The sequence below is a fragment of the Lathamus discolor genome, chromosome 2, assembly GCF_037157495.1.
Source record: "Lathamus discolor isolate bLatDis1 chromosome 2, bLatDis1.hap1, whole genome shotgun sequence".
NCBI lineage: Eukaryota > Metazoa > Chordata > Aves > Psittaciformes > Psittacidae > Lathamus > Lathamus discolor.
Genome location: NC_088885.1, coordinates 156605788 through 156620220, shown reverse-complemented (window position 1 = coordinate 156620220; position 14433 = coordinate 156605788). Strand labels below are relative to the sequence as shown.

General features: G+C 46.2%; 1 protein-coding gene across 5 annotated transcripts in view; it reads left to right on the top strand.

Moving 5' to 3' along the window:
- Positions 1 to 14433, top strand: part of PTK2 (protein tyrosine kinase 2) — a 202758-nt gene that overhangs the window by 47437 nt on the left and 140888 nt on the right. The window contains exon 1 of one of the 5 annotated variants that reach the window (XR_010610301.1): positions 11783 to 12094. The exons of 2 other annotated variants lie outside the window; for them this stretch is intronic. Coding sequence is in view for 2 of the 3 variants with exons in the window: in XM_065669023.1 (XP_065525095.1) it covers positions 11992 to 12094 (103 nt within the window). In the remaining variant the exon portion in view is untranslated. Of the gene's footprint in view, positions 1 to 11782; positions 12095 to 14011; positions 14145 to 14433 lie in introns of those variants that run through there. 2 more of the 5 variants (XM_065669023.1, XM_065669024.1) reach the window with 2 other exon arrangements.

Genomic DNA, 14433 nt, shown 5'->3' with positions numbered 1-14433 from the left:
GTTCGTTCCACGCTGTTCACCCAAACCTGTGTTCTTGATGACAAACTGGCTGGTGATGGTAGTGCAGAGAAAGCTGAAGGGCCATTGATAAAGGTTATTCAAGCAATGTGCTTGATCTAGAGCTGAAGTCAAATCTTGTCTGGACTCTACCAAGAAATGTTGCATTTAGCAGATTTCTGCAGAAGAAATTCTAATTCATGGAACCACGGAATGGTTTGGGTTGGAAGGGACCTTAAAGCTCACCCAGTTCCAACCTCCTGCCACAGGCAGGGACACCTTCCACTAGAGCAGCTTGCTCCAGGCCCTGTCCAACCTGGCCTTGAACACTTAAGTCTTTGGCCTTAGGGAGCAGCAGCGTAAGGAATGCTCATGTCACAAGTGGAGGTTGCTGTTGGCTTGCAGTGGAGAGGTGGGGCTGGGGCTGGTGCGCTCGTTTCAGTGGGTACCTCTGTGAAGACCTTACTGAGTGAGTGTTCCTGTCCAGCTCAGTATGGAACAAATCCTGCTGGAACAAGACATCTGACAGCACCAGAGTGGATAGACTGTGGTCTGCTTTGTACTTGGTGTGTGCAGTGAACTCATTTGCAGTGCTGTAGTTAAGCATCAGCTGAAGAGAGTTGCTTTTATGTTTCAAGACAAGGGATGATGGGTTCGAACTTAAACAGGGGAGATTTAGGTTGGATCTAAGGCAGAAGTTTTTCCCTGTGATGGTGCTGAGGCGCTGGCACAGGGTGCCCAGAGGAGCTGTGGCTGCCCCATCCCTGGCAGTGTTCAAGGCCAGGTTGGACACAGGGGCTTGGAGCAACCTGCTCTAGTGGAAGGTGTCCCTGCCCGTGGCAGGGGGTTGGAACCGGATGAGCTTTAAGGTCCCTTCCAACACAAACCATCCTAAGGCAGGCTGTACTCAAGTGTGCTCCTGGTCATTTACCATGGACACTGTGTGGTTGCAAATTTTAGAAGCACTTTTTCAGGCTATTTGGTAAAAGATTAGGATCTTACAGAACTATTTTAGCTGTAGTGTAGGGTTTGATAGTTTACATAAGCTTGGCAGCCTTGCAGGTGGAGGACAGGGAGCTATAATAAAGGCATCAGGATATTATGAATGAGTGATTCTGCTGCTTCTTTAGAACACACGCAGCCCTCAGTGGCAGACACTCAGAGTGTCTTGTTCTGGTGGAGAATTAGTTAAAGAAAACATGAAGTTGGTAAAAACTGGAGAAGTGAATAATAATGGTGCATGCGCACAAGACCTGAAGCTTTCAGGGTGAGTGTATTGGAGGTGCTTCCTGTAGCATCAGAGTGTGTTGGGACCTAAGGGTTTCATAGCAGCAAGTGTGAAGTAAAGGAAGGGTGGGGATGACAGCGTTACTGAAAGCAAGGTTCTGCAAATCAAGCTGGATCTTGTAGAGCTGGTTTATGTAAAATCTAAGTTGTTCGAGTGTGTTCTTTGTTGTGTGAGACCTGGGTTGGGAGTGGTGCGGGATCTGCTCCCAAAATACACAGGAGCTTGTTTAAAGCAGAACAGCACGGGCTGCAGTGAAGCAAGAGGAAAAACATTGCCTGGCTGGACTTTTATCAACTACTTTGTTGTAGGTAAAATGACCATGAATAAAGGACTGTGAGCTTCCCTCTAGTTTGGTTTTGCATCCTTGACAGCTCTTAATGTTCCACTGCTTGGCTTGTGTAGCTGGCGGATAACTTTTTTATCTCAAGGTTTCTTTGCTCAGCAGAAAACTGGGAGAACTGTAGGTATTGTACCCGTGACATCTCCTCTCCTTCCTTTTCTGATTTCATAACTTGCAGACTGGTTTGTGTTGGAAGGGACCTTAAAGCTCATCCAGTTCCAGCCCCTGCCATGGGCAGGGACACCTTCCACTGGAGCAGGTTGCTCCAAGCCCCTGTGTCCAACCTGGCCTTGAACACTGCCAGGGACGGGGCAGCCACAGCTTCTCTGGGCACCCTGTGCCAATGCCTCAGCACACTCACAGGGAAGGACTTCTTTCCTGTATCTAATCTAAATTGCCCCTCTTTCAGTTTAAAGCCATTCCCCTTGTCCTGTCCCTACAGGCCCTTGTCCAAAGCCCCTCTCCAGGTTTCCTGCAGCCCCTTTAGGCACTGGAGCTGCTCTCAGGTCTCCCCTTCAGGAGCCTTCTCTTGTCCAGGCTGCCCCAGCCCAGCTCTCTCAGCCTGGCTCCAGAGCAGAGCTGCTCCAGCCCTCGCAGCATCTCCACGGCCTCCTCTGCCCTTGCTCCAGCAGCTCCACGTCCCTCCTGTGCTGCTGCCCCAGAGCTGGATCAGGGCTGCAGGGGGGGTCTCCCCAGAGCACAGCAGAGGGGCAGGATCCCCTCCCTGAGCTGCTGCTCACGCTCTGGGGGTGCAGCCCAGCACAGGGGGGGGTTCTGGGCTCAAGCACACACGGGTCATGGGGAGCTTCTCATTGACCAACACCCCAAGTCCTTCTCCTGAGGGCTGCTCTCAATCCAGTCCCTGCCCAGCCTGGGCTTGTGCTTTTCAGAAGGTTAAGCACATATTTAAGATAATATCCAAACAGCTTCTCATAGCTGTGATGTTTTTTGGTTTTAATATGAAACACTGCACAAGGTGTTTTGTCAGGTGTAGAGCTGAGACTCCTCAGGTTTTTGTGCGAAAGGGTCAAGCAGAAAAACCACCACCACAGATCTGTTCTTGTAGCAAGCACGTTTTCTCAGGTGTTTATTCTGACAAGGGTCAGAGTAACAGGAGTGGGTTGTTAAATGCCTGTGCCTGTGTTGATGGGTTGGATTACACTGGAGATGATGTGAAACTTCTTAAGAAACCCTTGAGGAGCTGTTCAGCGCTGGGACAAAAATGTTTTCCAGATTCTATCTTCATTCACTTGTTGGGGGTTGCAGCTGGATGGTTTTAAGGTCCTTTCCAACACAGACCTTTCCGTGATAGTTATTCTATCCCTTTAGAAAGATATTTAAAACTAAACTCTCTGTTAGTCTCCATTCAGATGACTTGCTGGAATGGTTTCACATGGTTTGAATGTTTAGGCTTTAGGTTTAGTTTTTTCACAGCAGCTCTTTCTCTGAAGGCTTTAATGTAGAGAAATGCTGGAACTCTATTTCCAGGAGTAGTAGAATTGAGGTTGTGCTGCAGATTTACCTGCTTCTTACCTCAATCTATGAAGGCTGGGCCAGGGTGTAGGCACACATCGCTGGGGATGGTTTTCTGCTTTACCTTGCAGACAATTTACAGACACCTCCAGCAAAATGGTTCAATGTCTTAGTGGAGCAAACATCCATGGGCTCAAAGAGCAGCTGAGCTGCTAATGATAACAGACTGCAGCTAAGGCTTTTAGTCCCAGTAACACATCATTGATTAGCACTGAAGTTGCTGCTGACTGTTCCCTGGTCTACTACGCATCCTCCAAGAGGAGTAGTAAGAGGTTTTGCTGAAACTTGAGGCCTTGTGATAAAGGTGGAGGAGCCAAATGATACAGTGAGATGCTGGAGGTAGTCATGATCACTGAGGTTCTGGTAGCATCAGTAATGGAATTACTGAGATTTTTATATAGAACTTCCTTTAGAAGTTCTATATAAAAATCTCAGTAATTCCATTACTGATGTTCTATATAAACTAGAAGGACACTAATGAGGTTTAATGACCTGCATCCCTCAAAACTTAAGGGGGAAAAGTAAGCCTATCCTTCTAGCCAGAGCAGAACTGAGTAGCCTTAAGTCATTCCTTAAAGATATTCAACCTATTAGAATCATAGAATAGAATCATAGAATAGTTAGGGTTGGAAAGGACCTCAAGATCATCCAGTTCCAACTCCCTTGCCATAGGCAGAGACACCTCACACTAAACCATCCCATCCAAGGCTTCATCCAACCTGGCCTTGAACACCACCAGGGATGGAGCACTCACAGCCTCCCTGGGCAACCCATTCCAGTGCCTCAGCACCCTAACAGGAAAGAATTTCCTCCTTATATCCAATATAAACTTCCCCTGTTTAAGTTTTAACCCGTTACCCCTTGTCCTGTCACTACAGTCCCTGATGAAGAGTCCCTCCCCTGCATCCCTACAGGCTGGTACTGGAGCTCTCCACGCAGCCTTCTCTTCTCCAGGCTGAACAGCCCCAACTTCCTCAGCCTGTCTTCATACGGGAGGTGCTCCAGTCCCCTGATCATCCTCGTGGCCTCCTCCGGACTTGTTCCAGCAGTTCCATGTCCTTTTTATGTTGAGGACACCAGAACTGCACACAATGCTCCAGGTGAGGTCTCACAAGAGCAGAGTAGAGGGGCAGGATCACCTCCTTTGACTCCTGGTCACGCTCCTTTTAATGCAGCCCAGGATACGGTTGGTTAAACACCAGCTTAGTGCTGGTGTTATTAAACTTTAAAAGGATGCTATGTATAAATGAATTACCCATTTTATGTCTGCTTAAAGGGTGTCAGCACTGGTGGCTGATTCATTCTGTAACAGTGGAACTTTAAAGTTTCATAGCTATTTGTCTTAAGCCTGCAAGTGTTTGTTTATCCATCAGGGCTTTATGCTCTGCTTATCCTTCACTAAGGAATACAGTGGTAACTGTTCCTCGAGTGTGTTTTTAAATACAGACGGGAGAACGCTGCATTATTATGAGCTCATCTTGCCATCGCATGTAATGGTTTGGAAGTGTGAGGAATTGCTCCTGTTGTGTTTTATGTTTTATGTGACACTGGGAGCCTTTGAAACTCAGACATTCTGAGATGCAGTGATACAGCAATCAGGTGCAATTCTGTGCTAAAAATACGGTTACAGCGAAGTCTTTTTGTAAGCTCTTGTTCTAACGTTGTGGTTAGCATGTGGAGGAGAAGCAGGACAAGGGACACAAGTCCAGAGAAGGCCATTTCATGTAAACTAATTGGACCCTCTGTGGCTGCACCCCTTTCTTTTGTGTTATTAGACAGATGAGAGAGAAAGCCCTGATATGAGCAGACCCTGAAGAGACTTGCTGACCCATAAGCAACTTTATTCTCCTAAATCCCTCCCCTTAGATGTGACTAATTGTTTCTAGGTTGCCCTTGAATTAACGAAGAAGGGGTTTAAGATGCATATGGAAGGTCAGCTGATCTGCTCATGGGTCCCTTCCACAGAACAGAAGTAATCCTCACAGAATGTGTTTCCTTTAAACAGCCTCCAAGGGTTGGAATCCTCCCCTTGAGGTACCTTCTGCTGTGTTTGCCTCATCAACAAAGGTTTTCCCCGTAGACAGAGGAAGCTTTATAAGGTCAGAAAGGTTTTGGTACCCATTCTGGATTGCTTTGTCTCACTCTGCCTGTCACCCCTCATCTTTCTCCCTATGTGAGGAGGTTGAAAAGGAGTGTGAACTGATGAGTACAGTGAGCAAAGTTATCAGACCTGATTTTGCAGTAAAACAAGGAGCAGGATGTGTAGGGCTCACTTTTTCTCCTCGTAGTTTTCCAGGTCTCCATGAAGCAGATCTTTGTTGTTAAGCATTGAATTGTGAAGAAAACTCCTCAAAGTCGGAGCCGGATGATCTTAAGGTCCTTTCCAACCCAAACCATTCTATGATTCTATGAAAGATGCCTTGAGGATAGCAATGGTTTTGTTGGTTGTGTTTCTTGGTGCATAGCCTAGAACATGAAGAGGAGGAAGACTGGAATCAGTGGCCTAAAGAAGGAGTAATTTTAAACCATTCTGAGCTTTCATGGTGCTGACTTTATACTTCTCTGCAGTGAACCTTCACAAAGTAAATGGAAGGAAGTGGGAGAGCACAAGTGGGTTGTAACGTCCACCCACAAGGAAATCTGCTACAACTCTGCTGCCTGGAAATGAACCCAACCCATATAGATTTAAAAGTGGCCAGTCTTTATTTAGGAAACAATAAACATAAACCTAGTGATCCTTCTAACATCTGTTGTCTTAACAGCAAGGTCTAGGGAGGATCCTTTGGGAAGGGGACGTATCGGTAACTTCAGTAACGCTGCGTTCCTCTGGCCTTTCCCCAGCATCCTGCTGTTTCCTGTCCCTGCCTCTCTACTGTCAGTTGGGATTTGAAAATAAAAGCTGGGAATTCTGTCAACTACTGTTTTAAGATGTAACTCAGAGGATATTAAGGCGAATTTGGTGAGCGTGGACCAGAAGGTGATGAAGTGTTGCTTTAGTACCCTGGAATTTTCAGAAACACCCTATATGTATTGTACTATAAAGCTCACCAATCGAGGAAGATAACGTTAAATTTAGTATTGGGTTAAATTTATGGCAAAAGGAGGTCTTAAGCAGACATCCAGCAGTTCATGTGCTAGAATGATTTTGTTGGGGTAGTGGAATCTTCTGGTTGATTGAAGCACTCCAGTGTGAATCCTGCAGTGTTCTCTTCTGGGCTATGGACTACCCCAAGCTGAAGCTGGAAAGTTTGAGCTTCGCTCTGTTGTACTCATTCATATCTCAAGCGTTCTCTGAGCAAGAAATCTTCAAGCAGGTACCACGACAAGTTCAACATGAAGACTAAAATCACAAATCCCGGTTTGTAATTTCATTGGTGGCAACCTCACAAAAGATCACTTGGCCTTACAGGCTATGGATGTTACTGGTTTGCTTTGCAGGGGGGGTTGGAACTAGGTGATCTTTAACGTCCCTTCCAACCCAAACCATTGTTTGATTCTATCGCTTCCCTAGATTTTACTAAGTCTACTCTTTGCCCTTTTCCTTCAGGAGAAAAGTGGCCTGATTCAATCTTAGAGCATGCAATTGGGACTTTGTCTGTATTACAGAGATTTAGAGACCAGGTAGATTTCCAAGACAGCTTTAGCAAACGAGCTTAGTGTAAGGTGGACTTCAGGAGCCATAATTCCTGATGTGATGTAAGGGTGATGCACCATTGTTCAGCAGTTCCTGTGAACAAAGGAGATGTTTGACTAAAGAGAAACTTTGGGCAGATGAGCTTTTCCACTCTGCAATATTACACCCACAAAATAATTATAGTAATTAAAAATACCCCAACCACATAAGGAACAAGCTTGAGAGGATGAAGATGGATGAAGATTACAGCGCAATGTCAGTGTTTGGAGAGCATGTTTGCTTGATACAACCATGGGAAAGCCAAAGGGATGAGGATGCAGAAGATTGTCACATGAGCAATAAACATGTTTTCAGCTTAAGGATAGTCACTGGGCACTCTTCAGCCTTACAGGCTGGTCTGCAGTTGTCTCAATAAAAAGCATTTGTGGCTTTATGGAGAAAAAATCATCCACTTTTCCTGAGGGCAGACTTGGTTTGGGAGCTCTGATTATTGTATTAGCAAAAATGATGCAGTGAAGAAATCTTCCATCCTTTACCTCAGTATGGAGATCTTCTAAAACTAAATGTGTGTGTTCTTCAGCTTCAGTAGCTACCAGAGGAATAAACAGTAGCCATGAAATGGCTAAAACTCCAAATGAACAAGTCCAGAATCACAGTGGTGGTTGTGATGTGATTGCTACGCTTCAGGCTGTGGCTCTTCATTCTTTTGTCTTAAGAAGTGAATGGTCTGCTCTTTTCTCTCTCCTGGAAGGAGATGTCTGGTGCTGGGGTGTTCACCTGGTAGCTGAGAGGTTGCTGAAGAGGAACTGAAAAAAACAACCTTTGGTATTGGTTGATGAGAAAATGAACATGAGCCGGCTTCAGTGTGCGCTCACAGCCCAGAAACCAACCGTATCCTGGGCTGCATCAAAAGGAGCGTGACCAGCAGGTCGAAAGAGGTGATCCTGCCCCTCTACTCTGCTCTCGTGAGACCTCACCTGGAGCATTGTGTGCAGTTCTGGTGTCCTCAACATAAAAAGGACATGGAACTGCTGGAACAAGTCCAGAGGAGGCCACGAGGATGATCAGGGGACTGGAGCACCTCCCATATGAAGACAGGCTGAGGAAGTTGGGGCTGTTCAGCCTGGAGAAGAGAATATGCGTGGAGACCTCATAGCAGCCTTCCAGTATCTGAAGGGGGCTGCAAGGATGCTGGGGAGGGTCTCTTCATCAGGGACTGTAGTGACAGGACAAGGGGTAATGGGTTAAAACTGAAGCAGGGGAAGTTTAGATTGGATATAAGGAAGAAGTTCTTTCCTGTTAGGGTGCTGAGGCACTGGAATGTGTTGCCCAGGGAAGTTGTGAGTGCTCCATCCCTGGTGGTGTTCAAGGCCAGGTTGGACAGAGCCTTGGGTGCCATGTTTTAGTGTGAGGTGTCCCTGCCCATGGCAGGGGGGTGGAACTTGAATGATCTTAAGGTCCTTTCCACCCCAAACTGTTCTATGATTCTGCAGTCAAACACTGCCTTGATACAGATCTGCTTTCTTCACAGTTTTTGAATGCTGAGTTGTGTTTGGTTTGTCAGGGCGATGAACCTCAGGCAAGTGTTCGCTATTTGGTTCTGTTCTGTTCCCATTCCAACAGTGCTTCAACTTGCCAGCCAGTCTGATGAACATTTGATGAATAGAGATATTAACTGATGTGAAAATAATTGGTTGAATAGCAGAGAGCTCCTAATGCTGCCATTCACCGAGGGAGAAAATCTAGTGAGCTGCTCTCTGCTGAGCAGATACCCGAGACACCCACAGGAGCTCAGTCTCTAGGCATAACCCTAGAGAAAGCCAAGCTTTGCCAGTTCGTCTTGTAGGCAGTTTACGTCTTTATTTTTGTTTGGATAAGCTTGAGTGGAAAAAATTACCCAGGCTTTTATGTGCCTCCCCGTTGTACAGAACTGTTGTTTAACTCTTTATTCCACCAGGCTTTGTGATTCTTGCAGTTGACTTCGCCAGGAGACAGGCTTAGCCCTGCAGGCAAAATGAAAACAAGAACTAAATGCCTTGATGCAATCCAAAAGCTTCTGACCTTTTTTCCTTCTCTTGTTTTCACAAAGCCGATGCTGATATTCAGTAGTCGTTCAAACCAGGCTGAAATTGAGCAGCCAAAGTCATACAGTAGAAAGGACTTGAATTTCCTGGGAGGCAAATTGCCATTTCTTAGCTGAGGGCCTTGGCTTGCCTGTTGCTGTTGGGGAAGTCTGTTTTTTTCCTGGTTAGAATGTGTATTTTAGGAAGATGGGCTGTGCTTCTGCATGTTCTTAATAGAAATTGATACTTTCTTCTTAAAAATCAGTGTTGGTTTGTATGGTCTGTGATAGCTGTTAGCATCACTGCTTACACGGTGAGTACTGTGCAGATACTATCGCTGTATGTCAGCATATGCATTTTCCACACGAAGAAGGAACATTCCTGTTCCACACTCCTGATTTCTGACAGATGTTCCTTACCTCAGTGACTGCTATAATCTGATTGGCATTACTTAAAACAAGTTATTTTACATAAGCAGTACTCAGATACCTACTTAATGAGTATAAAATGTTGCGAGTATCAAGACCTGTTTAACTTTTCCAGGCTTTCTGGGGTTGTGTTTTTCCTTTGTGCCTTGTTTTCTGTTCTATCCCTGCTCTTCTTCCCCTTCCAGCTGAAATTTGGGGGTTTCTTATTTTCTTTAGAACACAGATTTATGCTTTTGTTTTTTTTCTTGTGCAGACAAAACTGATTCTGTTGTTTGAAAGAGGAGAGTGAGCCTATGTCTCTACTGGTTGCAACTTACAAATAGAACTGAAGTAATGCATAAGCACCAAAAAGCATTAAGGAAACACTTGGTTTATTTTGAAACATACATAGTGAAGAGTGTAAATTATGGGGTAACTTCTAAAACGGAATTAAAACAGTCTCATGCTATGCAGTACGTTGTCTTCACCTTCGTTTTGTAGCCTCATAGTACAACAGGGAAGTATGTCCTTGTGGAGAATAAGACTCGTGTCATAGAAAGGGTAGCTGTAACCAGCTGACAGCATCTCTTGACACTTGGATTGATAATGTGTAGTAGTCTCATCTGTTAAAAGTATAAAGGCAAGTCCGTACATTCTGTTTATTAAAATTCTCCTTGGTAATGCACTTACCAGGTGCTATTTAAAGGGGTTTGTTTTCAGGAATAAAACTGAATTTAGGCTGTACCATTTTTACCTCCTGTTTTTTTTTTTTTTTAGCCAGATTCTGCAGAACACTTAGTGGAACGCAGGGGTTTTTATACATTACACCCGATAGCACAGAGCAAACCAACTGAAGAAAACTACAGCCTTCTGTTTTGTAATGAAACAGGAGTGACTTGCTCTCAAGGTCATGAGAGAAGCCTGTGGCAGAGCTGGGTGTGTAAAAGCAGCTTTCCTGCTCCGTGAGCTGCAGCTTGAACCAGAAAGGCACCAGTCCTGTATCTGTGCATCTTCTGCAGGCACACAACTACAGCCATTTCCACGTTTTGCTTTATTATTGAAGGTAAATAGAATCGACATTGTTGCTGCAACTGTTTGGCTGCGCAGCACTTAGGGGCTTTGCAAACTTTACGGCGGGGGGGAGGAAGGCATCCAGGCATGTCTTCAGTTCCCTTTGGCTTTCTTCAGCCCCAGAAAGAGCTTTGTGCCTGCGCAGTGATGCAGAACATCTGATGGGCCTGGTTGTGGCCTAATCTCTCTCTTTCTCCCCCTTTCCTCCCCTCTTTTTTCCCCCCTCATCTATTTTTCTCCTTTAAACAGAAAAGAAAGCAATATTAAAAGCAGCATCTGTATTTATCAGGAGTTGTGACACACACCACTGCAGTTCTGCATAGCCAGTGTATCGAGCAAGCACGATGGTAGTGTTTTAGGTGAAGAATGGTAATTAAACCCACGCTGTTAGGTGTGTGCTGCTCCAAGTAGGCGGATAGGTTAAGTTGAAGGCTGCTGGCTTTAGATTAATTCCCATTTGGTTACAGTCTTGGATGATAAGCCTTATGCCTTACTGCTGAGCGAGAAAAGATTACCATGGAATATATAAAGAGCTTTAATGATCAGTGTGAGTCCTGTTGAGTTTTTAAGTACGTATTTTAGCTGATTCAGTAGTTTCTGATTGTCGTGACATCTTTTGCTAGGAGTAAAATGGGTATTTTTTCCCCTGTCCATATGCTGTGTGAATGCCTGTTTATAAACATGGGCTTTTGCAGTGCTTGTACTTGCATTTTAAAAGGGAAAATAGATTGCTGTGAGCAGTTTTGATGTGAGGTGCTGCAAGTTGAGAAGGAACAAATGCCACGGAGTGCGCAATGTGTGCTTGGGGTGACCTTTGCCTTCTGGGTATATGAAGTCTAAGGAAGTGTATTATAGATATAGCAGTGTATAAAGAAGCCCTGGTTTGAGAGGAGGGCTGGATGTGGTGCTGTGTAATTACTGGCATGGGCTGTGATATTTGGCCTTAATTTAAGGCAAATGAATGCTACCAGGGTTCTTTCATCAATATTAATCAATGATTTCGGTAACTTCACTAATAATTTCAATCATCTAATCGATGATAATCAGTCATTTCCGTAACGTTGTGGCTGCGAGGTGGAGCAGGCGGTGAGGCAGGCTCTCGCCCCCCTTCCTTAGGGAGCTTGGGGCAGTTCCGCGTCTTTAGGTGCCGTGTTCTTTTCCCAGCACCAGGTGCAGACCGCCTGGAAGCGATGCCAAACCGCTGCTCCTTGCGGGGAGCGCTGCGGTGGGACCCGAGCCCGCAGAAAATGGCCGGGGCGCCGGCGGCTCTGCGGAGCGGGCCGGCTCTGAGCCGCAGCTCCGCGGCTGCGGGCGCATTGAGCAGAAGGGGCCGATTAGCATATTAATGTGGCGCTCGCTAATCGCCTCCCCTCCTTCCTCCCCGCCTCCCTCGCTGAATGGAGGCAGGAGCACGCTCGCTCCGCTGCCCGCTTTCCCCCCTCCTCGGCTCCTCGCCGCCGGGAAGGGATGTTCCGCGCTTCCCGAGGCGTGAGGAGATGAAGCAGCGGCGCGGCCTCCCCCCGCCCCGCGCCCGGCCGTGCTGAGCGGCCGCGGTGCTGCTCCTCGCCTGGGGACCGAGCCCGGCCCCCCCCGCCGCGGCAGCGCCGAGCCGGGACGCTGTATCCCGGAGCCTGGCGCCGTCCCCGCCCGCTGGGTGTATGTGGTGGCTGGAAGCCGCCGGCCAGCAGGCCCCGGAGCGAGCAGGTGCCATCTGTATGGAGAAGAGCGGCTGCAGCCCATTCCCGATGTGCTGGGCTAAAGGTACACGGACCTTTATATATATATATATATATATATATATATATGTTTTATGTATTTAGCCCTTCTTCCCCCCCGTTAATTTAATGTTTACCACCTGTGGGTCCAGCGGGTTTTTCCCTATAAAGCTATAAAAGAAGCTATTTCCATGCTGGTCATGTGCTCGTAGCCGAAGCAGCCCGCAGGATCCTCTTCACCTGCCAGCCGTAATGCCCTGGGTTTTTCTGCCTTTTGCTTTTCAGAACGTGTGAAATCGAGGAGCGCTTGAGCTGTGTTTGGTTTGTGAGGATCTGACGGATTTGCTTTGTGTTTGATCTTTGTATGTTTGAAACCCCTGCGAGCAGGATCTGCTTTCACTTACCTGATGGATGGAGTAGTTGTGAAGCGCCTGATCGCAGGTAGCATTTGCAGTGGAAGGCTGGCATCTTTTTACTTGCTGGCTTAGAAACTGTGACCCCTCTTCACCTCCCCAAAAGAGACAATACCCAGCCACAACGCATGCATTTATTACAATGAGAGGGGTTTGACTTGAACCGTGGAATCGCAGAATCGTTTAGGTTGAAACTGAGGCTTAATTAGATGGACACATGAAACTCATGCCCATGATTATCTTAACTTGCATCCCAGGACATGAATATTTACTCTGTTATAATCCGAAAGGTATTTGCATGTTTGTGTTGTGGGTGGGAGCGTACAGGGATTAAGCTCGCAATTCTGTTAGTAGCCAAAGAGTCTGATCTTCCTTAGATGGCAAGCAGCTAAAAGGTTGTGTGCTGCTGGTTGTAAGCGTAACTTCCCTCGTGTTCACGTTCGTTTCAATGTGCTTTCTTTTTTGGAAGAGGAGCTGGCAGTGAAGTATTGCGTCACCGTAACCTTGGGTCACAGACAGAGGCAGTTACTGCACAAGTTCAGGGGAAACCGATCTGAACCCAGGCTTTGGTTGGCGTAGCTCCTGATGAGTTGTCTTGGAAAGAAACAGCAATAAATTTACTGGAGTTTTTACTGCCTCGTTATGTGGAGGAGACACAAAAGGAGCGTTTAACACTGCCTTTGTCTTGGACGCTTTCTGCACCTTGCGGAACTGTTCGGACTGAGCTGGCATTTGCCACACACTGACGTTATAGTAGCACATGTAGTGGAAATAAAGAGAAGGCACAGAACTTGACCACCACATCCTGGTAATGTCCCGGGAAGTACAGAATCTGTCAGTAGTAGTTAAAACAGTGAGTAACAGTAGCTGGAGACTAAGCTAAAACCGTTTGTGCTTTGCTTTTAACAAAACTTGTTTACCGTGAAGGGCTAAGAGCCATGCTTACTCCTGCGTGTTGTAAATTAGAAGGTTTAGGTGAATTTGGGATTTTTCTCCTTGTGAGAGTCATAAATAAGGTATTGTCCAGAGCGTAACTTCCAAAAGTAGGGAGGAAAAATCTTTCCAATGAAAACACAAGTTGCCACCATCTGTTAAGGCTGGTTAGAACTGGGGGTATCAGTTTCTCCCTCCTGCTCCAGCACCAGAGGATGACTGCAGCAGGGATGCTGCTTCTCACAGAAGATGGCTGTACTGGGCATTGATAAAAGGTATTGATTCCCACCCCCCTACCCCCCCCCCCCCCCCCCAGCAACTAAAATGAATGAAAACCGATCCCTCCCTCTTGCCCTGGTCGCCAGCGAAGTGGTGTCAGAACACACAACTTGAGGGCAGATTGCATCTCCAGCCTCCTCTGCCCCTAAACGGAGACCAGCCATGTAATGTCTTATTATTGCTGCTGGGGGGGGTGGTTAGAAGGGGGCACCAGGAGTTGCATAAGAGGACAAAGGCACCGGCATCTCCCAGCTGCCAATGCTGGTGATGGTTTCTAGAAAAAGCCACATCTCGGCCTCCCAAAAGAAATAGGACAGATGAGAACTAGCTCGTGCTATATTTGTCATTGAATGGTGACCATTCCTTAGTTGATGAATACTCTGTGTACTGCTCACCAGCTTAACCTTAGGGAAATGAAACGGATCTGGCCTACTTTGATAAGGGCTGTGAGATATCTACAGTCAAAGAAAGGTAATGTAATTTAGTGTGGATAGCTTTATTCTGGCTCTTTGGCTTTTCTGTTAAAGCTTCAGGTTACCTGCAGTAAAAAAATGGATAAAACTTTTACAAGTATTTTATTATGTCTTAAAATGCGATCGTGATGTATAGAATGTGTTTTCTTATGCATAACTTCTGTCTGAATGGTCTGTTCTCCTTTTGAATGCAACAGTTTAAGCTTTTGGTGTATTAGGTGTGATCTTGTAGCCAATGTTTGCTCTTGGAAATGTTTCAGTGAGTGTGTTCATACAGAGTGCGCTTC